We start from the raw sequence: 26,337 nt of genomic DNA on the forward strand, positions 1-26,337 counted from the left end.
TTGCACCTTCCACGTACTCGAACAATTTTCGCTAAAAAATCGATAATGTATACGGGCCCTAGATATTGGAATGACCTCTCCCCCGAAATAACAAGCTGCTTGTCTTTATATTCCTTTAAACGCAAATTCAAAGAGTCTTTATTGAGTGCATATCTTGCAGAAACTGAATAATTGTAATGTCTTATGTAATATTGTGGTATGTTATTGTCCGATCAAACATTCTTGTCAACACGCTGCAGATTCCATTTTGAGTCTTGCTGTCAGGCTCTCCGAATTCATCATTATCAATTCCACATTCTACTTCGCTTCCCTCTCTTCCTCTTTCCCTCTTTCTCTCTCTAACTTTCTATACAGAGCTTGACGGCGGACACCAAATGGCTTGATAGATGTATATGTTACTTCTTGTGTCTTACTGATCATATCCTGGCGATAGCTTTAATGCAACAACAGTTTATAGTGTACATATATATATATATACCAAAGTAGGCTTTATGATTATGCAAATCATGTTGTCCTCCTGAAACCAATGATATCTCGGTCACAGTAATAGTGCACATTTTAGTGTGTGTTTTTTTTTTCTTATTTGGCACCCTTACATCATCTGGTCTTATCTACTATCCGTTCTCCGTTTCTTCTTCACAAACACTGATTACTCGGGGCTTACAGCCAAACAAGCTTGCTTTCATGTAGGTCCCGCCATACTTTTCTTTGATCAACCCCATCTCGATTTCAAATTTGACCAGTTATTACATATAATTACTGTGTTATCACCATGTATATTGTTGTGTTTTGCACATTGTTTACAAGGTGAAAGAACTTGTTTGATTTCTGTTATAATGTCCACAAATGAGAAGTATGGAAATAAAATGAATTGAATTGAATTGATTTTCTTTCTTGATTCTACATCTTGTAAAATATATCGTACAGATGTATATTTAACACGCTTATGTAAACGAGCAAAGATCAATACCTAGCACCAAAGTATGGTCCCAGCTTAGCTATATAAAGCTCTGACAATATGTTTGATGTTTCATAGTTACGAATACAATATCAATGTACGACTTTAGCAGTCTGCTCTACATAGCACAGCAAATTGAGCGGAAAGTCATCTTTCTGTAACCTTTTGATTAGACATCGACCCAGGTTCTTTTCCTCGGCAATCAGTCACATGTTGATGACGATCGTTCCTTGCGCCACCAAAACGGTGAACACGGTCAATGACGCAGTGAGAACCAAGAAACACACAAGAAGTAAAACAAGCATCACTCGGTACACCGTTCGATGGCTGCCACGTGCGTTCTGTGCCTTTGGAGCTGACGCGCTCGTCTGCGCGCTGGGCGTCGCGTAATCCTTGCGAGTTTCTCCAGTTTCTTCTGCGATGGACGCTGCGGGAGGGCGACAAAGTTTTAAACCGCAGATCTTCGAGATTCCGACGAGTAGGAGAATGATCTCGCCGAACGACATGAACGACATCCCGATGTACAGACCGAGGATGCCGCCAATATCGCCAAAGAGACTCTCGATCTGTGAAAAACATGTACACACAATTTCGAGAACGTTCATAGTGACGACGAAAACGCTATCGCTGAGATATATGCATAAGGTAAATAGTAATGGTGTACCCTCGGTGTGGAGCTGTATACGTTTAAACAGATTGTCAGATTTTCCTCAACGTCTCAGATTTGTTTTACTTTTTTTTACACTCACTCAATCCCCTCTTCAATTTTGGATGGACTTGTCCTTTAGGCTGCTTTTCCTAATTCGGGCCTATAGGATTAGTATTCAGCTATCAAAACTATACCCCTATCATTTTTTTTTTAATGTCTATGCATGAATAGGAGCTGACGAATGTGATCGTTTTTGTCTCCTGCTGTCTCTTGATTTCTTTTTTTATTACAAATGACTATTAAACATACACAATGGATTATTCTTCACACACATAAACACATACATGCACACACTTTTATATATCTATGTTCATATACCGACGACTATATCTCCAGCTTTATTTACATTGCTGTGTCTATATACATTACAAGCAGTTCCTACCGTATGCACAGCCACTTGAAGGTTGAGTTCATAGTTCAGCTGCTCGTAGTAAACGACCAAACGGACCAGATTTTTCCTGTGTATTCGAGTTACAGAGAAAATCGTAGTTACATAATTACGATTTACTTGTTTCTTTATATGAATCTTACTCAGTGTCAGCTTACTTCATCTAAGTCACCACGTATGACTATATAAGGCATATCATAATTGAATGAAGAGAATCAGAATCCGAAACCTTCGGATTGCCAGACCAGTGCTCTTACCGACTGGGCTATGGAAAGCCCATGTACGGTAATTGTCCCTGAGTATCCCTTGCTCGTGAGATCAGAAGCTATCATAAACCCGATATGCATAAATCCGATGGACAAACATCAACTTGGCGATAAACTTCAGGGATTACGAAGTGAAGCAGCTCTCAAAATAAAAATAATTCAAATATCTAATGGTGATGATGATGACGATGATAATAACAATGCTACTACTACTACTACTACTAATGATAATAATGATGATGATAATAATGATAATAATAATAATGATAAGAATGATAACAATTACAATGAAGTAGTGATACATAACAATTTATATTACTAAAATATTAGTGACAACAGTGATAATGATAATAGCATCAATTATTTCAGGATTCTAACAAATCTTTGCCTGAAGCGGTTGTTATAAGATTAAACAAGGGAGGTGTAAGAAAAGGAGAGATAACTCTTCATAATTCATGCATACACATGTTTGGGTTCAAAGCGTTACAATGGGATGTCTAGCATTCCACTATACGCTTTGAAGTCATGCTCTGCACCGCTCTAGTTGCAAGGCGAAGTTCGGAGACGAAGAACGCATTTTACCTTTCGTTGAATTACAAGCTTTATTTCCCCGTACAATTTTGAATGAAATACTCGAATTGATTAAGAGTAGTTTAGGAAAGAATTCAAAATAATGAACATGTATTTCTAGTTTCTTCGTAATGCGCAAATCGAAATGAATTGAATATTAGGCCCTCTAAAAACCTAATATTTTCTATAATGCGCACATTTCCGCATGTTAGTTTTCTATCCTTTAATCTGGGATATTTTGATCTTTCAAATAAAGTACTCCGCTAAAGCGTGCTCCAGCGTGCTTTTAAACTATTTGCTGTTAAAATTGTCAGTTTTACACTGCATTTTGATTCGCTGCTTCAATTCAAGGTGCACAAATTCATTGTTGCCATCACATTGAAAGAGAGAGAGCGAAATGCATTAGGGGCAAGTATTTCTAGATGTGAGAGCGCTAGTCCCGATTATTGATGCTCTCTTTTGTCAAAGCACCTGATTTCCACCTGTAGTTAAGCGCATAACTTCTCGGCGGAGCCGCGCATCCTTCAAAGGAGAGCAGGAGTTGTCTCTCCTTTTCTTACACCTCCCTGATTAAACTATGCTACCATCTTCGAGTAGTTGAGAACATGGAGTGTTCACAGGTATCATTTATATTTTATACATACCGAGTTGATTCCATGTCAGTCAGTATTCTTGCTGCATTCTGGCTAATCGACGAGAGTTGAGTGGCAAGGTGTTCCTGTGTGTGTGTGTGTGTGTGTGAGAGAGAGAGAGAGGGAAAGAGAGAGAGAGAGAAATAGAGAGAGAGAGCGATAAAGAAGTATCAGAGGCAAGAAAACTCGTCACGTGTTGCTTTTTAACACTGCTTTCATTACAACGTTTGATTCCAGTAATGCAAAATATGGGGAATTAATGATGGCTTGTCTTTTTCCGGTACCATCGATGCAGATAAAAGTTAACAGTTTAGATTCTACTACATGCAGATAAAAGATAAATAGCTTAAATTCTACAAGTTGCGGGTAAAAGATGAATAGTTTTAATTCTATACCCACCTCGTATCTTTCTCCGGGCCACAATGCTGATGATACCGAGTGGCGATAAGATATTTCTCTATCGACAAAGAGTAGATGAAAGAAGAAAAGACGGTAAATTGTAAGTAAAGAAAAACAGAAAACACCACGACGACGACTACCACCCCCACCACCAACAACAAAAACACCACACCACAAACATCAACACCACCACCACCAATATAACACCACCATCAAAACCAATATAACACCACAACCACCACACCACCAACACCAACACCAACACCATCACCACCACCACCAACAACAACACCAACACCAACACCACCACCAACGCCACCCATGTAACGCCACCACTTACAACACCAACACCAATATAACACCACCACCACAACCAACACCAACATCTCCAACACCGACACCAACACCGTCATCATCACTACGACTTCAATATAACACTACCATTACTACAACATTAATATAACAACACCACCAAAAACAACACCAATACCACCAACAACGATACCACCAACGCTAACACCAACACCACCATCACCACTACCAACAACAACATCGAAAATAGAAACAATTGCTATCACTGTTTCTACCATTCTCTGGTCTCCATCTCACTGTTTCCTTCTCCGTCTCATCCCCCTCCTCCTAACTCTTGCTCTCTTTCTATTTATCGTTTAATCCAACTTAGAGCCTGGAAGTGAATTTTCAGATTTTGTGTTGCCTTAGTATTTCACATCTTGTTTAGGTAGGGTTTTCTTTTTATCGGTAGATCTCATTAAGACTAATTTTTCTATTCATAAACCATTGCATATTTCGTCTTTTGTATATCATTTGTTTCATATTTCTGTTACCTAAATTAAAGTGAAACATGTAAATAAAAATGTCTTGAACTGTCCATCGAGTCAGTAATCCATGTTGGAATTTCAGTAATCAAAATCAAGTTAAACGAGAATAGAAAAATCAAATTTAATCAAACGTTTATTCTCATAGACAAACAAAATAATATTTCCCCAAATGCTGATTGTTGAAAAACTACCAAACACTCTCTCCTCTTGATTATTACTGATGGTTGTTCTCTTACAATCACCTTTTTTTCAATACTGGTCAACGATTATTGATATCAACATTGCGTTCAATAGTGAACGTGACACATTACATCCCACGCATGACAGGGCTTAAAAAAAAAAATTATTGCAAGGAACTATAAGTTAAGTCAACCTAGGTGGATATATTGACGCATGCATGTGAAACAATCATGTTTTAAGCTTGTTAAAATGAAATTTGGAGCTATTATTGTGCGATTGCACATGTATAATTATAAGTAGTCATGGGTAAGTGCGCATGTGTAATTGTACACTCGCGTTCAGACCCAGAATATCTCCATTTAATCCTGAGCAACTTCATTTTCTAACCACATAAGATGTAAATGAATTTAGTGATCCGTTGTTCATACTCGCAAGATATCGGGCATTCGCATTCGAGTGTGTTCCTTTCATAGAGATACTCGACCAGCTGCTGACACTTTTCTGAAACGAACACACAAAATATCTCACGTTAACAAGTTTGATCCAAATTTGAGGGATGGTCATCTTAAACAGTTGCAAGGCTATCTGCTTAGAAAGTGCAAAAATCACCTTATCACTATGATAAGAGCAAGAAGGGTGGGGCGGGGTGGCGGTTACCTTCTACTTTCCATAAAATGGAGAAGCAAAGACCTTTCACTTGATCACTTCTCCCATCTCCGAGGGAAATACTGATATAATCTCTTTCTCTCTCTACCCCCCTCTCTCTATCTTCCTACCTCAATCTTATACACACATATTGAAAATTTGTCCCCTTTTTCTAGATTCCATTTGTTGACCAACTGAAAAAGAAGAATGAAAGAAACGCAGAAAGAAAACATGGCAAACGGAATTCACTCAGAATATCCCCATCCCCCACATATAATATTGTTCAGACCATTTGACCAAAAATTGCAGAATCATTCGCATTATTATAATTATATCATATGTATTGTTATCATCTGTATTACTACTACTACTACTTCTACTTCTACTGCTACTACTACTAATATTACTATCATCATTGTCATTATTATCATTATTATAATCGGTAAGCTCTCAACAATTCAACATATTAATTTTTTTCTGGGGGGGGGGGGGCGGGAGGGGGAGTCTGCAACGATCAAATATGGGCATTCGCACTTTTTTTGCACCCCTATAGACATGTTGCTTTAGTTTGTCTGAATAAATACAATACAATACAATACAATACAATACAATACAATACAATGCAATACAATACAATACAATACAATAATCATTGTGAGATACTGAAATAAAAAAAATCTTCAGATTTGTCTGTATTCGATAAAAGTAATTAATGTTGAACTATTAAAAAACACATATTATTTTGTCTACTTTGTGACTTAATCGGATGAACTGACATCGTTTTGAATTCATTCTGTTAGATTTAACTTTGAAAGGATGTGGATTTGAACCACAAACCTTGTGTGCTGTTGAGTGCACTGCACTGGTTACTGTCAATGATCCTCACGTCAGTGATGCAGTCACACAAGTCAAGGAGCGTCTTCTGTAAGCAATGTTTCTGGCAAGCCTTCTTGGTGTACGAGAACTCGTCCGTCGTGAAGTTTGTGTTCGCTCCATTCGCCGTGCACGGTTCGCCGTATTGACCCCCTAGACGTGTTATGTTGAGCTGATGAGGAATTAAATCTCGCTTCATTACGTCATGTTATGTTATATTTACTTTATCTATAACCCATCGCCTCCCAGTCGTAATCCCTCTCAAAGTTTATCCATTACCACCCCTGCTGAAAAGAACACAGTGCCCCACAGTGTGAGACACACAGTGTGAGACAGCGCGAATACAGTGTGATATCTCCTCACACTGTTAAACTCGAGTGTTTTAACACAACGTGAACACAACGTGAGACATCAATTCAGAGTGTAAAACAAAGCATTACTATGTGAACACTCTGTGAAAACCACACCACAGTGTGAAATCATGTTCACACTGTTAAATTCGAGCGTTTTGACATAGTCGCCTATGTGAACATTCTGTGAACACAGTGTCAGACCCTGAGCTCATTCCAGTAGGGATATGTGGCACAATTCTTAAAGACGCTATTAAATATGACAAAAATATTGGCTGTAAAACTCTTTCATAAACAGAAAATTTGTACACTAAGTTTCTTGCAAATACTGTATCGCAGAATCCTGGCAATGAATGGCTTCAATCTTACATAGATCATACACATAATTATGTAGGCTGCTTGAGCAACACATCAAATTCAACGATTTCCTTCTCATAACTATAAAAACAGACAAAATTTTAGACAGAGAAGCGATACTGCTCCTGAGATCCGCAGAATGTTAAACGAGACGCACTGGTAGACTGCTTTTGTAATGTGTCAAAGTCCAATGTTCTGACAAAATCAGTGTAAGTAAACATTTTCTACCGTCTGCCAGTTTTGTACAGTTGTTCACTTCGCTTCACCAGTCAAGCACAGCCTCACAATTTTACATTGTACCCTAAAAGTGTTAAAGCTGTTATTCTCCCATGGAACATGCTTTGTACTGAACTTGAAGCTGCGCCTTTTTCATTAGATTTATGGGGAAGATTTGCTAAAAATAGAATGTCATTTTCACAAACCTTCTGCATTCCACTACACATTATCTGTGTAAAAGAACCCTTTGACGTAGCAGTCATTATTACAGCGTAAGCAAGCCGTCAGTGAAGACGAACGAGCTAGGGTGGTGCATGATTGATTGTCGACGCCAACAACAGTGTGAGACATTTTGAAAAGAGCTATCTTCTAACAATAATATCCCTTCCTTGGAAAAAAAATCTGCCAAATGAAGTCCAACATTGCAATATAGGCTTTCACACAGACGGACATCGTTAACACAATACGTGCAATGATAACGCTATACCTACGTAAGCACACATCCCCCCCCCCAAAAAAAAAAGTTGGTTAAGTTCATAACAAATGTATTCCGTGGAGGACAGACTCAACTCTGATTATTTCAGTCTTCAGTCTTTAGTCTTTATTGTCCATTTCATGGATACTTGTTTTGTTCACATGCTTTTTACAAAACAGACAAATATACAATACACAATAACATTGACGACATTCACAAGACATCACCAATTTTCAAACATTCAACCTATTAATATATCTTTATCTTTAACTGTAAATACAACAAAAAAACTGATATGGGTGATTTGTTTCCGAATATTTCTGGCACAGTATACAAAATCCTCGGACCGCGAATAGCATGCAATGGAGGATAAGATAATATCAAATAAACCGAATAAAAGGATTCAAGCTATACTCTTAAGCAAAGTAAAAGTACCTTAACATAGAGGTTTAGCCATTAAGAATGCGACTGCGGTAAATAAGTCATGGAGGATTTCTCTTTAACGGTAAAAATCGCCATCTTTTCATAATCTTGTTTTCATAATAATGCTCATAATTGTTATTATCACAAGAATTGTAAACACCGAAAGTTTTATCTGAAGCACAAAACTCATGCAGTGATGTGAATAACTCATCATCATCATCTGAACAATTCATTTCTCTCGAATTGGACTGTGCGAGCTTCCTTTACCACTGGTCTGGGCTCCGTCCCTTTTTTCCTTGGTGCGATATTTTGCCAAATGCGACAGACCAAGAGATGGCGCAAATTTTCTGATTGCGATAATCCTCGGACGTCACGCCCTCTTACGGATTGTCGCGTAGGAGCACAGGAGAGTTCTGTGGCTGCGAGTAAAAAGAGTTCAGAAGCTAAATTATGTTACCACTGGTTATCGAGGCCGATCCAGCAGCTGCTATGAGTCGTTACTTCTATTTTCTTTTTCGGTGGAAACAAGTTTTCCAAACGGCTTTACCCAGGGCTTTTTTCTCCTTTTTTGTTTTTGTTTTTGTTTTTGTTTTCTTTTCTTTTCTTTTCTTTTAGAGATGATAAATGCAAAGCTGTTTTGATTGTGGGGTTCGGAAAGCCTTTTTGAAAACCACAAATTTGTTCTTTTCGAAACAGGTTTCAGCCAGAAACGAATTTCTAGAACCGAGATAAACGCAAAGCGCACGCAGCTGTATAAGACCCCTTCTCCTTGGGTCAAACGGAGCAGTGCAGCTGCTGCTACTACTGCGCAGTGACAAGGCCAGTTTTGGTGTTGGCGAAGACTTGATAAACGCAACTTATTTTGGAAGGCGTTTGCATGAGGCTTTGGAAACGACTTTTGATAGTGGGTATGGAAAATTGTTTCAAAATGGAGAAAGATGATAAACGCAGACTATGACTTGACTTGTCTGACTTTTCGCCCTTTTACCAGAGACCACTCATGTAAATAACAAGGACGTCAGAGCGGAAGAAGAAAAATAGAAGAACAAACTGAAGGGGTCGGTGCAATAGTGCTAACCCACACTTGTCAAAAAGTTACATGCATTTTCATAATCCTTATCATTCACTCTAACCTCCGTGAAAATATAATATCTTAATTCAACCAATAAGATGGTAAGAATGCATGCATTCATGTTTTATTAATGTACAATGTATGGACTCTTCGAACATTCAACAGCGATTATCTCAAAATGACTATTGTGTGGGTTAGCACTATTGCACCGACCCCTTCAAATAATTTTTTAGTTTTTCAGGTGTCTTTGTGCCCTTCTTCTCAAAGAGAACTACATATTCCTTTTTCAAAGTGCCACGGATATGCTTCATAAGTTAGAATGTCCTGACATGAATAGTGATTTTAATGATAAAATTGTGCAAGTAAACGCTGGCTCCGTGAATTGCAATGAGTGGCGAGAAAGATCTCGTGGAAACTGTTTACGCCCTCTACGACTGCCATTCTAAGATCCCCGGTGGCAATATTTTTTTTTCCCAGCATGGGAAAGTCACTAGTGTGTGTAAAATCTACGGCAGTCTACTGACAAAAAAAGGTCAGAAACCTAAAGACTATAGGGAGACAATTTGTGTTCGTATACTTCAAAAAGCTCAATGACCACCAATCTCGGCAGCTCCTCGCTGTGGCACGATTTGTTGGTGCCCTGATCATGGAGCTACTACTGTTCATGGTAGCTCCATGCACTGTTCAAAAGATGGACGGTTGTTCGAATCCTAGACTGGGTTTTGCTCAATATCTTGTTTTCATTTTTGCTCTTAATTTCTAAAGTATATTAAGTTTGTAACGGTTTATTCCGTCAGGCTTAGAGAGAGTAATAAAGTCAAAGACTTGATAGTTATTCTCTATCCAAGTCACCAAGACAAATACATGCCTTCCCCATACTGGGAAAAAAAAATCGCTCCCCGATGGACAACTGTAGGACTGGAGGACATCGATCATGTAATTTGATCCCAGATTATTTTGCTTCGGCAATAACAGACTAATACGCTAAGACTGGTAACGAACCTTCCGCAGAGCTATGGTCGTTTTTTGTCCCGTAGAAGCCGTAATGCCGTCATCTTCCGGAAACGGCTGCTCTGTGGGCGGGTGGATAGACACTTTCACGCCGGAATCCGAGGTTAGCAAGCCAACGTATTCGGGGTGTTCCACAAACAATGTTAAGTGGAGCCCTTAGCGAGAAGGAAATGGGAAATAGGAAGAACTATGTAAACCAAAGCAACGTTTCTTTCCACCACAAAGGATAAAAAATGTTGCGTCATCATTAGCTTCGAATTCTTAACAAGTTGAAAGGCAAAACATCATCATCAACCCGTTAAAAAAAATAATTCAAACGGAATCTCGAGTCGAATTGTGAGGAGACACCAAGACGTATACAAAACATGTATCTACATATCGTGCTAACACCTCTCTGTGTAAATGTACAGAGGCAACATGCAGTACCACACCAGGAGTGGGGCAGGGAGGATTACCCCCCCCCCCCCCCCACACACACACACACACACCTCACCTAGCAACTAATGACAGACACTTTAGATAACAAAGAGAGAGAGAGAGAGATTGAATTTGCACGCACACAAACGCCTACTACACCCACTAAACCCATTTTGTGGTCCCAAGATGCTTTCGTGTTTGCACCATACAAAGGAATTCATAAGGTGTCACCACTTTGGGTCCCCCAATTTTTTTTTTTTTTTAACCCGGAAGTGCGTAAGCACAATAATGAAATAAATAGAAACCTTGAAGTCAGCTGAAGAAACCCGGAAGTAGCACCACAAGTTGCGCTGAAGGCCTTTGTTTTTGTTTTTGTTTTTGCTTGTTAGCTCATGAAACCCGGAAGTGCCCCCCTCCCCCCCCCCCCCCCCACTTTTGAAAACGTGGCGCCGGCGGTGTATAATGTCCATGGTTATAAATAGGAGTTTTATCTGAAAACGAGCTAACTCCATTCTTGTTAAGTTGAGATGTGTGATTAAAGCTGCTAAAAAAAGAAAAAGAAAATGGAGGATATTCTTAATCATAACTTTTAGAAAATTCCTTGTTATGTTACAAGTGGGGTATTGGAAAGGTTAAATTTTGGTCTATCTGATGATGGACTTACCTTGAAATGTTTAGAAATGGCGCTTAGCTCATTTTGCAATGAAACTCTTCTTAGATACGCCACATACTGTTTATAGGTTTTTCTGTTAGTTCACAAGAACCGTTGGCCGATATGAAACCTCACCATACTGAGCGCCTGTCTTGCCCGTATCCCGGACGTCTGTCCCGTTTTCAGTCAAATTCCCGCCATTGAATGTGAAGCAGTTGCCATAATCTTTGTGCTGAAATATCCTAAAATTTCTGAGGGTGCAAGGAGTAATGAAGATGACTTTGTCAACAGCAGCAAATCACAGACACAAACGCAATTTAGTGTAGCTAACTGGATACAGGGCTGTTTACAGTGATAGGAGTCAAGAATACCTACAACGTACCTACTTTGAATACCTGCAAGTGTATATTATCCGCATGACATTTCTTGTCGGGAGCATATACATAATGTGAACTCAAAGTCTTTCTAGAAGTTCTGTCAATGAAAGTCACTTTCTTTAATCAGACCTATCTACAAGTTCTGTTGATTATGACAATTGAAGAACGTCGGATGGATCATTCTGGGTCACTAGGGTAGCATCATAGCAATGTTTAAACGAATTCTAAGATTTACTGCAAGCAATTATCAAAATAATGAATTAGCGTGAGTTGACCAGGCAATGTGAAGCAGTTGGCGCGACTCGGATATATTCGGGAATTCCCGTGAAGAATTGTGTTAAGGTTCAACGCTGATCTCTATGTAAGAACACACACAACCGAAGAATCTCGACTGCAGTCGAACGTCACCGATGAGCGCAGCCAATAAGCCATCAGTTCGTAATTCATTTAGCTCATGTACACATTGGTACAAATGACTTTTTTTTTTCTGTTGGTTAGGCACTTCACTCGTTTTCAAAGCAGCATAATGCATAAGCTTGCCCAACGTAACAATTCATGGAATTCATCTTCAAACAAAGAATGAACTTGCGTTGAGTTCAGGTGATCGGAATACTCCATCAGTTGACAATTCAACATGCATTCATTTCATTGTTTTGTACTGAATGCAATAACAGCCTATTTCCTTTTATATGGCGAAATACCACTCTTGCTGTCAGGTGGATGTGCTTGCAAGCACCATTTAGATAAGGATCACATGAATAATCATTGCATCACAGATGCTTATCTCAGTGAATTTCAAACCAAAATGCTTGTTGGTACAAATGACCTTTTTCTGCTCATGCGCAAAGTGGAATTACGAACTGGTCTATCGTGTGTGTTTCGATGCAATCACTTGCTAATGGCCCAATACATTCTAACAGACCTGTTTCAGTCGTGGTTTTCGAATGAACATATATAGATCGGTAGCAGCGAATAGATGAAGACTGAGAAAATTGGAACGTGCCCTCCTACCTGTAGCTGCACGCTCGCCTATCGAAGACACACTGGAGAATGAAATCCTCTGGCTGGTGGCCGTACGCTCGAAGCTCCTCCAGAGTTGGGTTCATCAAATTCTTTACGTCATAGAAATCTGGGTCACGTGACTGCTCAACAATCGCATCCCAATCACTGCTTCCTGTTGAGAAAATTCAAAGATCTATGGATGCACACTCCACTTTGTATACCTACAAAATAAATACGTATGAATACATATATACAAAAATGAAAATAAATGCGCGCGCGCGCATGATCAGATATAGTGTAAACATTATCTTCATCAAGTTATACATTTTGTATTGACTTTGCCACACACAGAAACACACACATACAAATTATGTTTTTGGTTGATTCTGTAGCTGCTTAATAACAGGTGTCCTTATGAAAGTCAAACCTGTTATGTTAAATTATATAATCAATTAAAGCATTAATGAATTAGTAGGGCCTAAATAAACAGATGAAAATGAATGAGTACAATTATGAAAGGAGAATGATGTATACGATTTAAGAGATGCTTTTAAAAGAGGAATATAGCGAAGACTTATGATGAGGTGATATTATCAATTGAATAAGATTTGCATTATCCGATTGCTCTTAGAATTATCACTTATTCGAGGAAATGCATGGGAAAAATATCGAATTCTATACTTTCATATTCTCTGCCCGAATTTGTTGAACCCTTTATCGATGGCTAGTTTCGCCTTGATACGTCATACGGGTTCTTCAAAGACAAAGTTTGCTCGATAAACACGGCCAAGACGCGGAAACTTGTTTGTTGTGTAAAAGGTAGTCGACTGATTGTTGTGTACATGTAAAACCATAGATCTTGATCTGCATTTAATATGATTGATGTGATCAGTCCAGTCCATTATGCATGCACCATACGGACGTTACTTACAGCGAATCGTGAAAGACACTAATGAACCGTTGTATACAAAAGACAGCACCGCAGTCTATAATGATTGACAGTTTTACATTGTCGATCTTCGTAATAAAATGGTCACAAACAGCGTCTTCTTGAATCCTGGGTCTTTGTCCGTTTAAGCATTTGCGATATTTTATTTTTATATTTTTATTTTTCATTTTATATTTTTATCATTATTACTGTTATCATTATAATTATTGTTATTATTATTATTGTTATTATTATCATTATTATTATTATTATTATTGTTATCATTATCACTATCATTTTTATTATCATTTACTGGCTCTATATTTATCAGTATTCTTTCTTTTTGCATTTTTCTTTCAAGTGGCAAAGATAATTTTTCACGTTATTTTTTGTTACGTCAAGGTATATCTTACAACGATAAAATATTTTGAAGAAGATTTTAAAATTCATATATTCACTTACTATGTGATCGACTGCCATACACGATGTGGAAAGAGCCATCCACAACAAGTTACACAATTGCTTCTCGCAAGAATAGATATGGGTTTATGCAGGTGCTACTCATGACTGTATTATTATTATTGTTATCATTATTAATATCATTATTATTATTATTATCATTATTATTATTATTATTGCTTGTATTATTATTATCATTATTATCATTCTTCTTATTATTATTATTCTTATTTTTGCTATTACTATTTTTACTATTATTACCACTACTATTATTACTGTCACTATTCTTTCATTATTATCATCATTATTATTATCATTATCATTACAATTTTAAGTACTCTCACCATCAACACCAACAAAATTTTGGTCGTAGAAGTCGAAGTCTCCCCCTAGCCATCCACTCTCTACGAACGAGAATATGTTTGCCAAGTCAGAGCTGCTAGACGCCACCGACATCGCCTGATCAGACGACGATGGCGACAATGACCACTCCGTCTCGTTGGAAGACAAAGGAGTCGATGACGACGGCGATGATGTCGTAGATAATCCCGTGGTCGAGGTTTCGGTTCCATTCAGTGATGACAACTCGTCTCCTGTTCAAGGGATACAAATTTTGTTTCTTGAAGTGTTAGCTAAACCGAGGAAATTGTTCACGGTGTTGAAAGTGAAAGTCACAGCACAATGACAATTCCCAGTAATAATTCTATTTTTCAAAAATGATCATCAAGGCGATATGGAGCTCTTGAAAACTGAAGAAGGAGAACACATTGCGGAGCGTTTTCAAAAGGGAGGGGGGGGGGGGGGCACTTCCGGGTTTCAAGAGCTAACAAGCAAAAAAAAAAAGAAAAGAAAAAAAGGCCTTCAGCCCAACCTCTGCTGCCACTTCCAGGTTTCTTCAGCTGACAAGCAAAAAAACAACAACAACAAAACAAAACAAAAAACAAAAACAAAAAAGGTCTTCAGTGCAAAAACATAACCTTACCACGCTCACTCTTCACTGTCTCTAGTGCCACTTACGTACTTCCGGGGTTAAAAAGTGTGGGGAGGGCCCAAAGTGGTGACACCTTATGTATTTCTTTGTGGGTGGGGGGGGGGGGGGGGCGAGCGCCGCCCCCCCCCCCCCCCCCCCCCACCCCCGATTCCTCCGGCCATGCATTCTGTGCGTAATATGTAACGGTGTTGTGGTCATTGCTAGTGCCAATTAACATCTTCACTAAATATCACTGTAAGAGGCTGTTGTCGTTGTGGTACTATTAATAACGAAAGAGGCAGTGGCACAATTTCTTCCCTTTCCCCTCATACATACTGTCCATTATTCCTTCGTAGTTCCTTCCTTCATTAGTCCTTTAATTAATTAATTCATTCATTATTCAATCCTCCTGTTTCTATTCAAGGATCACAAATTCAAAACAAAAAAACTAAAGAAAGAAATTCAAAGAAGAACAAGAAAGTGTCATTGGATCAAAAAGATTACTGAAGTCAGAATGTAAGCAATCTATCTGATCGAATTAAATTTCACCGCTGTCTCTCACCTGTGTCCGCTGGGGTCTCAGTGATGCTCTCTGACTGCATGGAACTGTCGACCAAATCTCGATAGAATTCGCTACTGAACCACCAGGAATAATCGTCCGTGGCACCTGAAAAAACAAACAAACTTAGAAACCAAACATATTCAACAAATCAAACAATAATCATACCACTACTGCAAAAACTGCTACTTGTATCGATGATAACAATGTAATGTTAGAGATAATTAAAGTTGAGCACTGCCTACGATGATATCAATTAAACAGCCATAAAAAATCACGTTCATAATTATATATTCATAACAGTCGTTTTATCACATGAAGCCTGTCTACCATGTGATGGCGCTAATTCACCTCACAACGACTTGTCGTAACCTCACCCTAATCGCTGGAATCATACAAACTTGATTCTCACAACGCACTTACTCCACTACAAGGGACATTCCGGCCAGACTTTCACTTTTTTTTTTGACAGGCGGGCAGCGAAACTCACTAGGCCTACCAGCAAGATAAACTCCTGTTCTGCTATAACTTCCAGAAATACCATGCTTTCTTATTTTTTTAATGTTCACTAAAAAAACCAAAAAAAAAAACCAAAAAAAAAAACAAAACAAAAGATGAGGATCCTATACGAGATTCTGTGGTTTACTTTTAATGCAAACGACATGCAAGCGAACACACATATATACACACGCACACCATCGCACACACACACACACCACACATACAGACAGACATTTCCCACACCTGTCGAGGTTCCGTCAAGCTCGATCAGGTCTTCGAACCTCGTGTTGACAAGCCGCGATCTCCGCATCATGTTGACATTACAGACAGTGATGGCGGGAAACCGAAGGGACGATTCCGTGATGATGTCTGTCCTGGTGGTATACGGGTAGGACATGAAGTCCTGGAGAAGTTTTGTTCCTGGCAGGAATAAGAAATGCGTAAACATTATAAGAGCTACTCTCTCCCTCGGAATATAGTATGTATGAGACAACGAAATTGAGAGTGATTTCTCAGCCACATTGCTTATGCTAAGAACTGTGGCTGTTCTTCGAGTATAAAAAGTGACGTTTCCTCCAAAGAGATTATGTTCAATTCAATTCAATTCAATTCAAATGTTCGACCAGCAATTTAATTCAGTGTTGCTTTAGCAAACGCACATGTTATTGCGGTTAAGGAAAATCCATAGTAAAGGTTGTTTGCAGAAAACACATATGACAATTTCTTCAAAATCTGTTACTTTATTGGTGCTGATTAATCCCATGTGAGCTATGCTCATTGAAAGACAGTAATCCTTGTTCATGTTACAGATTTCCGATCTATTCAGAGGGCAATATATATAAGGTTAGAACTACATAACCTTCGAATGATTGTCCGATCTTCCAGACATACATTCCGTATGCATTTCAATAATATTTATACATTCACTGACTTATCATTGTCATAATTGTTTTGAGAAACGTCAACATATTAAACGTTATGATGAGGAAAGGTACGCGCCAATCTCATAAGGCATATTTCAAATACCATGTACATACTTACAAAGTTACAAAGAACCCAGCAAAATTTTAGCCCATTTATCTGATTTTTTTTTCTTTAAAAGACAATCATCTGACATGCATGAAATGTACGGTCACAATTCAGTTACAGTAACGGACATGCGCCATCCAATTATGTAGTTAGAAAAATCGATCGGTTAATTGTTAGCAGTAAATAAATGATGGAGTAAAAGTAAATACTTCTTTCTACAGAGTGCCTCACCATTCATCTCGTGCGAAATGTTGCACCATTTCACTCATGACCATTCACTATTTGTATAACAACATTCACTCAAAACGTACTATAGAGCACCCTTCATTCAATTCCATTTGACCTTGACATTAAGCCTTGGTAAGATTCAACAGCACTTGCGCTAATTTGACGGTAGTCGTAAAATGTTGCCTATAGTGGAGAACTTGCACGGTCAGGCTGTACTTTTGCAATTTCATACGTATATTTACTAAGCATCAATACATCAATAGCATTGTATTACCTTGAAAGAGAAAGACTCCTAAACACCCACAGAAAGCGCAGATCCAGAAGAGCTTTTCGACGACCGACTTGGCGGAGTAGACGCGCGGGATGCCGTGGGCCGTGGTCCTTATGGCGAAGTCGCCCAGGAGAGACGAGACCGTGGACGGTGAATCATTTTTCACGTCAGAGCTTCGTAAGCCGACTTCGATGTCGTCATTATTGCTGCGTATAACGTCAGAAAGTTTGAAAAGAAAATTATTACGACAAGAGGGAATAAATGGAATGTAAGAATGTGTGGAAAGCCGAAATTAATAATTTTGCATGAGAATACATTGAAACGTGTTTTCAGGTATATTATATTCATGTGTGAATACCACTGAATGATATTAATGGTTAACCATTTAGATATGAATAGACCTTCCATGCACGCTACGATAATTTCTCCAAACTTGGCCAGATCTTTATAAAACATCTCCGCTAATCCGAATGATTAAGTTTTTAACAATTTCCTGACATTTAATTGTCTAGATTTTTTTATTTCTCTTGCAATGGAGTGTTGCACTTTATATATTGTTTTAAAGTTTAGGATTTGGAGAATGATATTTGCCAGAGGAAAAAAAAATATATATGGATTTGATTTACTCCCGATACCATTTGGTGTAATCCCTTGCTACAAATTTGACTACATCGGGGAGTGGATTTCTCCCCCCCCCCCCCCCCCCTCTCTCTCTCTCTTATTGACTCAGTCCTTACAACAACTCTCCAGTACAATGTAATCGTTTGTACCGAATAGATTGGCACAAATCTGTGGTTCGAGTAGGAAGAAACTGCAGTGATAATGGTTCTAACATGACACTCGGCTTCAGTGAAACTTTTTTTTTTTTGTATTAAGTACCGCTGATGGCGTGCCAACTTCTATCAATTCAATTCAATTCAAAGTTTGTTTCATTTTTCGACAAAACATGTTTCGCTTCTTTTGATAACAGAGAATAAGGTAAATAAAACATAGTGAAATGAAAAGACTGCACAACAGTTGAGGACCTATAGTAATCATACATTGTATAGTAAAAAAGATACAGAAGTGATCAAAGTGAAGTACATACCGTTGCTTAAAGTGCGAAAAATGGAGGGACCCACTAAAAAGACAGAGCTTGTAGTATGTGGGCCCCTTAAGTATACCTTTCTGTGACGTCACGGACGTGGTCCCAACCAGTCCTACTGATTGTTTCATTGACTTCATCTTTGCTTATGGGCACAACATTATAGAGTCTACCTGTGTCCTGATTGTCAGGCTATTTGTCTGTGTGTTCATCAGTTTATTGTTGTTCATAAAGAGTGACGCACACGTCCCACTAAACATACGCACAAAGGAACGTGTACTACCGCCATGGCTTTTATTTATTTTTTTGCTATAAAATATATATAGTTACATGTGTGCATATAAAGGTGATATAAGTGGGTGTGCGTGGGAATGATTGTCACTACCTAAAAATCAATACTATTGCAAAGCTCTTTAAGTGGCCCATAGACTTCACATCGCATGTCACCTCTATACTCTTCTCCATTTCATATTGAAATTGATCTACGCCTCTTGAGTCTACTAAGTAGGGATAGAATTTCCTGATACACAGCTGGGGATGGTGTGTAAGATAATAATAGGACCATCCCAATATTTCCCATACACATCACATCAATATCTCTAGTTTCTGGGGAAAGAAAAATGAAAACGATGATAAGATAAAGGATTTGAAAATGGATCATATACCCTGCTGACTGTGTGCGGGGGACAATTGCCGAATTATGCCCAAGCATTTCATGTGTGTTCACTTTCTTAGTATACATGATATAACACAAATGTAAAAAATGTAGCAAAAATAATAGTAAAAAAAAAAGCAGCTCGAAAAATTACTTATCCAGTGGCGGGTGGCAGGCCAGTGGAATAAACTGAAGTCCAAAGGGACTTGAGATTTCGATCCTACCAGAATCTTCATCAAAGGCAAAATGAGTGGATAGGGAAAGACATAGTAATAACATTGAACACAACAAGCACAGTAAGAGCTATCTTCAAGTATTAAAAAGTTGATTATATATATATATGGCCAATAATGACTTGATTCACAGTACAATATATAATATATACATATAATGCAGAGGGCCGCCGTTATAAGCCGTGCTTGAACAGACGGACAGCCAGAGTTAAATTACCATTTTTTAGGAAATATAGGAAATGTACTCTTAGCAATGTTCGAGTTGTTTTATTGACAGGGGAAGAGATAATACACTCGAGAATTCCTGAGCAACCTGTGAGGTGTTATTGACTTGAAACCCATACTCTTTAAGAGAGAACAAAATAAGCAGCAAAATAAGCTACAGCAATGACTTGTTTTAATATGAGTTAGATCACTCAATCAACAATAAGCGAAAATAAGATTAATTCAGAATGATCTTTTGCGACATTGCTCAAACACTATTACAGCATTGTGGATTCAGACTTTGTTGTTATTAACGAGAAGAATCCTGCTCAGTCATATAAACCGACATTACTCAAAGCTTCCAGTTTCTCACAACTCGCAATCTCATCATGATATTATCATAGAGAATGATTTTCTGAACAGAAGGAAAATAATAATAAACATGATAATGATGATGATGAAAATAATATAATAATAGGCCCTAATAACAATAATAATAATCATAATAATAATAATAATAATATTAATAATAATCACAGTATTACTGTTATTAACATTATTATTATTATTATCATCATTATTATTATTATTATTATTATCATTATTATTATTATTATCATTATTATTATCATCATTACCATTACTAATAATGATATTGAAAATAAGGTCTTATTTACCCAGGGTAGCGTCTTTAGTGTTGCAACTGCTCTACCAGAGGGAACTGCTATTATTATTACCATAGCGTTGCGAGGTTCCCATTCTTACATTTTGGTCGAGAGGGACACAGTTGGACTGAAACATCTTGTCCAAGAACCTACGCACTGGGCCGGATTCGAACTCGGGTCCTCCGATCAGGAGTCGGGAGTCTTAGGACCTATCCACTATGCCACATCGCCCCCCCCCCCCTCCCCCCCTCCCCCCCCCCCCCCCCATAGAAAGATACAAAGTTTTGGTGAAATTAAGACAACGATGGCCTTCTTGATGTTATGATGTGTTTAATTTATTGCTGCCCTGCCATATTTTACAAATAACTCGGTGTCCTAGAGAGGCATCGTTTTCACTCGTCCGCCGATGGGTCAAGAGGCCACGCTACCTGGAGGGCTTCGGCCACGTAAGCCTACTTAACTCTTGAGAGGACCAGTGAGATGAAACTCACTGTGAGGAAGGGAGAAATGTTGTTTGTTGGGACTATGAATGCCCTGGCTCTTTAGTAAACATGGTGAAGGTTAACAGTCCGTGAGTCTGTTATATACTGTGCCCAGGCTATACAGTATACAGTTGCGAATCCAGAGAGGGGCGCACTGAGAGCGCGCCCCTCTGTATTTGTTGCTAAAACAAAAGAAAAAGACAATGAGATGAAATCCGAAAGTAACCTCGGAAATATTGTTTGCGCCCCTCCTCCCCCCCCCCCCCCCCACCCTTTTGCGGAATTACTGGATTCGCCCATGATATAGACTATGGAACTACTACCAGACGGGATGTAAGCGGTACGTCACACAACAGACCTGTATGAGAGACTATGCTTCACGATCTCGTAGTAAAGCGAAAGCCGCCAGCAAGCTTCGTAATCTACAAGCATATCGTTATCTACGGGCGGCATGATTTCATCACCTCAAGGTCGCAATCCTATCTTTAATCCCAGCGAATGTTTGACAAGGGCGAGGCGGTAGGGACAATGATTTTTTTTCCACATTCATTTAAGAATTTCACTTTCAATTACGTCGCTTGGATATACGGAACTACTAATAGGCCTATTAATAAATAATCAAAAATATTCGGCAATCTAAAAAAAAAAAAAATATGGAAGAAAGCATGACCACAAGTTGTACGCCTTTTTTGCAACCTAATATCAAAACAATAAAATGCAGAAACGAAAATTCTCACTTTAATTCTTTACTTACTCGCTATGTGTTTTTTTCATTACAAAAGGAAAAGACTGATGAAGTCGTGACAAAAAATATATACAATCTGGATATTTTACAACTGATTGACAAATTGCCCTACATCGATGTAAATAAGCACTAACGAATTAATCAGTGTTTTAGTAGTAGCCCTGGTAAAAAAATTCGTACACCCATGATTTTTTTATTATCATGGCTAGTATTATACTTCCATAACACGTGATCAATTCAGTGCTTGTTTACGTCGATGTAGGGCAATTTGTCAATCAGTTGCAATGAAAACATCTCTACTGAAGAATTTCATGAATTTGAATCTGGATATTACCTTTTACTGCTCCGTGGTATATCTTCAGCTTTCATTGTGCTTGATCAGTACAGATGACGAGTAAGTGGCAACAGATTCTTGCAGCAGAGAGAGCAAAACCCGCAATCACTGGGATGGTAGAGAGGTACTTACTACCAGACGTCCCTCTCATGCCGCGGCGGCTCCACAAACTTTGCATGAAAGCGTGCGCTTTGCGTGCAGCGAACTGAGCAATGTAAGAGCACAGACATGACAGTGGCGTGATTTACATGGATAAGACCTCCACTTGTTTGTTTTCCTTTAGTGTAGCCGACTGCGCCGTAATAATAATCCTTCTTTATGTTTGTATACAGACCCAGCCTTCTCTCTCCATCTCTACCCCCTCTCTTTCTATCTCTCTCTCTCTCTCTCTCCCCCCTCACTATCTACCTCTGTTCATCACATTGTTTCTTTTAAACCTCTCTGTGCTATTTAGCCCAATTTGATTTCACACACAACCGATATAGAAAGGAAATCATTGTATCACGCAGCATGAGAGATGAATATTACGTAACACGTGCATATTCATTCATTTCATTTATTTCATTCCTTCTTTCTTTTTCGGCAAACATAACACGAGATGAATCAGAAGATATAACATAGGCATGTATTCGACTTTACATGGTAGATAATGTTTAACAAATACGAAATTACACATGCATACTGGCAAAATACAAAGTTATGTTTAGAGAAAAATAAAAGAAAGAACTGAGAGGTTCACTGAAAAGCATGTTTGTAAATTGTGAACTCAAAAAATTGTTGTGAATACATGATTATTTATTTATTTATTTTTTTTACAACGACAGGACAGAACAAGACAGTAGAAACACAACGACATTCCATGACTTCACAGTAGGGTATACCATGATAGTAATAAAACACAAAAGAATAATGGAAAGAAAGGAGAGAAAGAAAAAGGAAATGAAAGGAAAAGCCAACACGCTGAACATCGGGATCAGAAGAGGGAATTGAAGTGCTTCAGCTCGATCATCCGAGCATAGTTTGTGCAAATAAGATAATGTAAAAAATACACAATGATGAAATAAATGATTGACGATGAACCCTTAGGCTGTAAAGACCAGCTAAGTAATGAATCGTATGTATGTTAATATGAGTTCAAAAAAAAAAAATAACTTACGCTTAAACGAATTCAAAGATAAGGCCAGTGTATATAAATGTATTTTAAGCCAATAACGTTCTCAGAAGGGGTAAATGAAACTCATTTGATCGCCTGGTGGGATAATTATGAAAAGATTGATTTCGTGGAAACATTGAATCAAAAATGCTGGGAAGTGCATTTGTGTTATAATTAAACATAAACTTATCCAGCTGAAAGAAAAACAAATCTTTAATTTTTAAAATCTTATATCTAATAAATAATGGATCTGCATGGGAACGTGGAGAAACGCCACAAATAATATTATGGTTCATCATATTACAGTTCATCTCTAACGTGTTAGTTGAATACTTTGTAGCTTCCAATGTAATAAGAGTGTGTGAGAATGAAGACTAATTGCTTTTGTTGTCCAGACAAAAGGAAAGTAGACAATTTCCAAGACTGAACCTCTAGTCTAGTGTTGGGCTCCGAGGCGATTTCCCCTTCACACGTTAATCTGCGAAGTCAACACGAAGGTATATATGACACCATTATGATGCTAAACGGTGCCATTGTTGTAATGCCTACCAAAAAAGTTTCAGCAACGTTCATGCGACATGCAAAAAGAAACTCAAAATAATATCCTTAAAACTTTCACTTTCGCTTGGCCACCCTGACAATGTTTAATTTCGTATGATTTTCACTTTAATCAGACCCACAATTCAAAGGAGATGTATATATGTACACATAAGATTCTCCTCTTTACACACAAACTATAGTGATGTGATATCTTACATCTGCTTTCTCTGGCTCAATTTCTGTCTGTGTGTCTATAGTATGTCTGTCTGGTTGTCCGTCTGTCCATCTACCATGTCCCTTTTCGTCATTCTTTCTAGCTCGTCATCGTACAAGCAGCTATCTCTCAAGGATAACGATGAATATGAATGATGATATCAAAGAACGTGAAAGAGCTGGACCTGTTAGCCTTGTAGTTCATCCCTCCCACACTGGCTGCATTCGTTTGTCTGTGAGTCCCTGGGAAAATGACTGTACTGCCCTCGCTCGTCGTAAGGAGGAAATAAAGTGTCTTGAGTCCTTGCACGGCAGCGGTATTTCTCCATCATACCTTTGCATTGACCTAAGGCATAAATCCCTTTTTACTGACTTTCACGGATAGCATCACGGATCATCAAGGATCGTCATCTCCATGGTCATCCCGGGATTTCATCCGTACACTGTTTCCGGCATGACCGTGTTGACTCCGTGAAGTCATCCGGCATTATCCTTGATCATCTGGCATGTCCATGAAAAAAAGAAGCTTGCTTAAGAAATGCATAAAACACAACTAAAAGAAATATTTGACTCCAGAACGAACTATTCGAATTTTCACCGAACAAACTGTCTCCTGTATAGTCTTTCATTCATTTTTTTTTCTTTTTGCATACATTTTCTGAATTATACGAATTCAGTAGTTGCTGAGACAGTGTTGGTCAATACAGTATTCTCTGAAATAGGAGAATACATTACAATGCAGAAGAATAAGAAGGAGAAGAATATGAAAAAGAAAAAGACAAGAAGAAAAGGTTGACGAAAGAAAATCAAGAAGATGTAGAACTTGAGATGAAAACAAAAAAGAAATTAATTTGATAGCATAAAAAGAATACGAGGAGGATGAAGGAGAGGAAGAAAAAAAATCAATTAACTCTTTGTGTGCTTTAAGTGTCAAATGATAGAGAAAATCCTTATAGTATTGTACACACTGTACAAAATCCCTGGAACAGACAGGGTTAAACACGGCTGTTAAACTGTCTCATGCCATTTTACCACAGGACTGATCTCTTGATCAGTGGAGCTTACATGTATTGGTCAATAGATGGCGCTAACCAAGTTTTGTGAGCAGACTCTTCGTGACGTGCACCGAATGCAGTTCAGAAGTTGTAGCTTTGGTTATCTCAGTGATAATATCAATAATCGGTAGAAGGTAAATCTGGGATAGGACTACATGGCCACGCCGCAACAAACTCATACTTATGAAGACCTGAATATAAGAACGACGCAAGTCCAATTTTTGGCCAAATTTAGTTTGACATGGGAAATTGTAGCTTATGCATGGACTCAATACATCTCATGTATAAAATCCTAATTACCCCCGGAAGTGCCTGAAATGAATGAGTTAAATCTTATATTAATGTAAGAATGAAGGACTTGGGTCATTCTTACATTCATATAATAGCGCCCTCTCTCATCCTTCTCTCATCTCTATAGCAGAATATCATGTATATGAATCAAAGAACGACCCAAGTCCACCACACAAAATGGCCTCTTCACAATTAATGTAAATGTTAATTGTCATAATAGTGTGTTCTAATTTGTATAACAATGTTGCCTTCCCATCACAGTTAAATATAATATTACTGGACAAATAAAAAAGATATGAAGTTCTTTTTTTTTTAGTTTACTCGAAATGGTCTTCCATGGACTTGGGTCGTTCTTATATTCATATATCATACTCTTATGTTTAACACACTCGCAATCGTTATTAGTACATATAGATGAAAGAGGCTACTAAATTAAATATCATTTCACCCAACTGATAGCAGGGGTGACGCTATAAAGAATATTGAGGCGATTTAGAGAGAGATATATATATAGAGAGAGAGAGGGAGAGAGAGGGAGAGAGCCAAAAAAAAGAAAAAAAATTCTATCTTCATAATCAGAGTCAGAAACTTTTTGCATGCCGTTACTCACAATTCGTGTTATTTTGTTTCTATCTTGTAAATGTAATTTTCTAATCAAACAGTGGGATATTTTGTGTATTTGAAAATAATGAAAACCCTTCTTTTTAACAAATAAATGGATGTGGCTTCCCACAAACACAATGATATCGAGACTGCAAAGACGTGACTTGCTCCCCACAGAGTGACACACAGTCCTTCTATTAATCAGTTGCATTCCAATATCTGTACGTCTACCAGTGAAGTACCTTTTTTTCATGACGTCACACGTGAGTCAGCCAAGTCAGCCAGACGATTTCAAGCTCGAATGAGCAACAAGAGGGAGAGAGA

At 38.2% G+C, this 26,337-nt stretch overlaps 1 protein-coding gene across 1 annotated transcript; it reads right to left on the reverse strand.

Moving 5' to 3' along the window:
* Window positions 1-951: 951 nt before the first annotated feature.
* LOC139722700 (epithelial sodium channel subunit gamma-like) lies at window positions 952-22,193 on the reverse strand. Its single transcript, XM_071633992.1, has 14 exons — window positions 22,159-22,193; window positions 17,760-17,962; window positions 16,472-16,648; window positions 15,731-15,835; window positions 14,543-14,791; window positions 12,821-12,983; window positions 11,568-11,683; window positions 10,355-10,518; window positions 6,424-6,631; window positions 5,370-5,442; window positions 3,923-3,980; window positions 3,536-3,609; window positions 2,050-2,125; window positions 952-1,524 (listed from the first exon to the last, which is right to left on the reverse strand). Exons 1-14 carry the CDS (start codon window positions 22,191-22,193, stop codon window positions 1,165-1,167), a joined length of 2,061 nt encoding a protein of 686 aa, XP_071490093.1. The 3' UTR covers window positions 952-1,164.
* Between the last annotated feature and the right edge of the window lie 4,144 nt (window positions 22,194-26,337).

The sequence above is a fragment of the Diadema antillarum genome, unplaced genomic scaffold (genome assembly GCF_040938485.1).
Source record: "Diadema antillarum isolate AM-2024a unplaced genomic scaffold, OU_Dant_1.0 scf00000170, whole genome shotgun sequence".
Lineage (NCBI taxonomy): Eukaryota > Metazoa > Echinodermata > Echinoidea > Diadematoida > Diadematidae > Diadema > Diadema antillarum.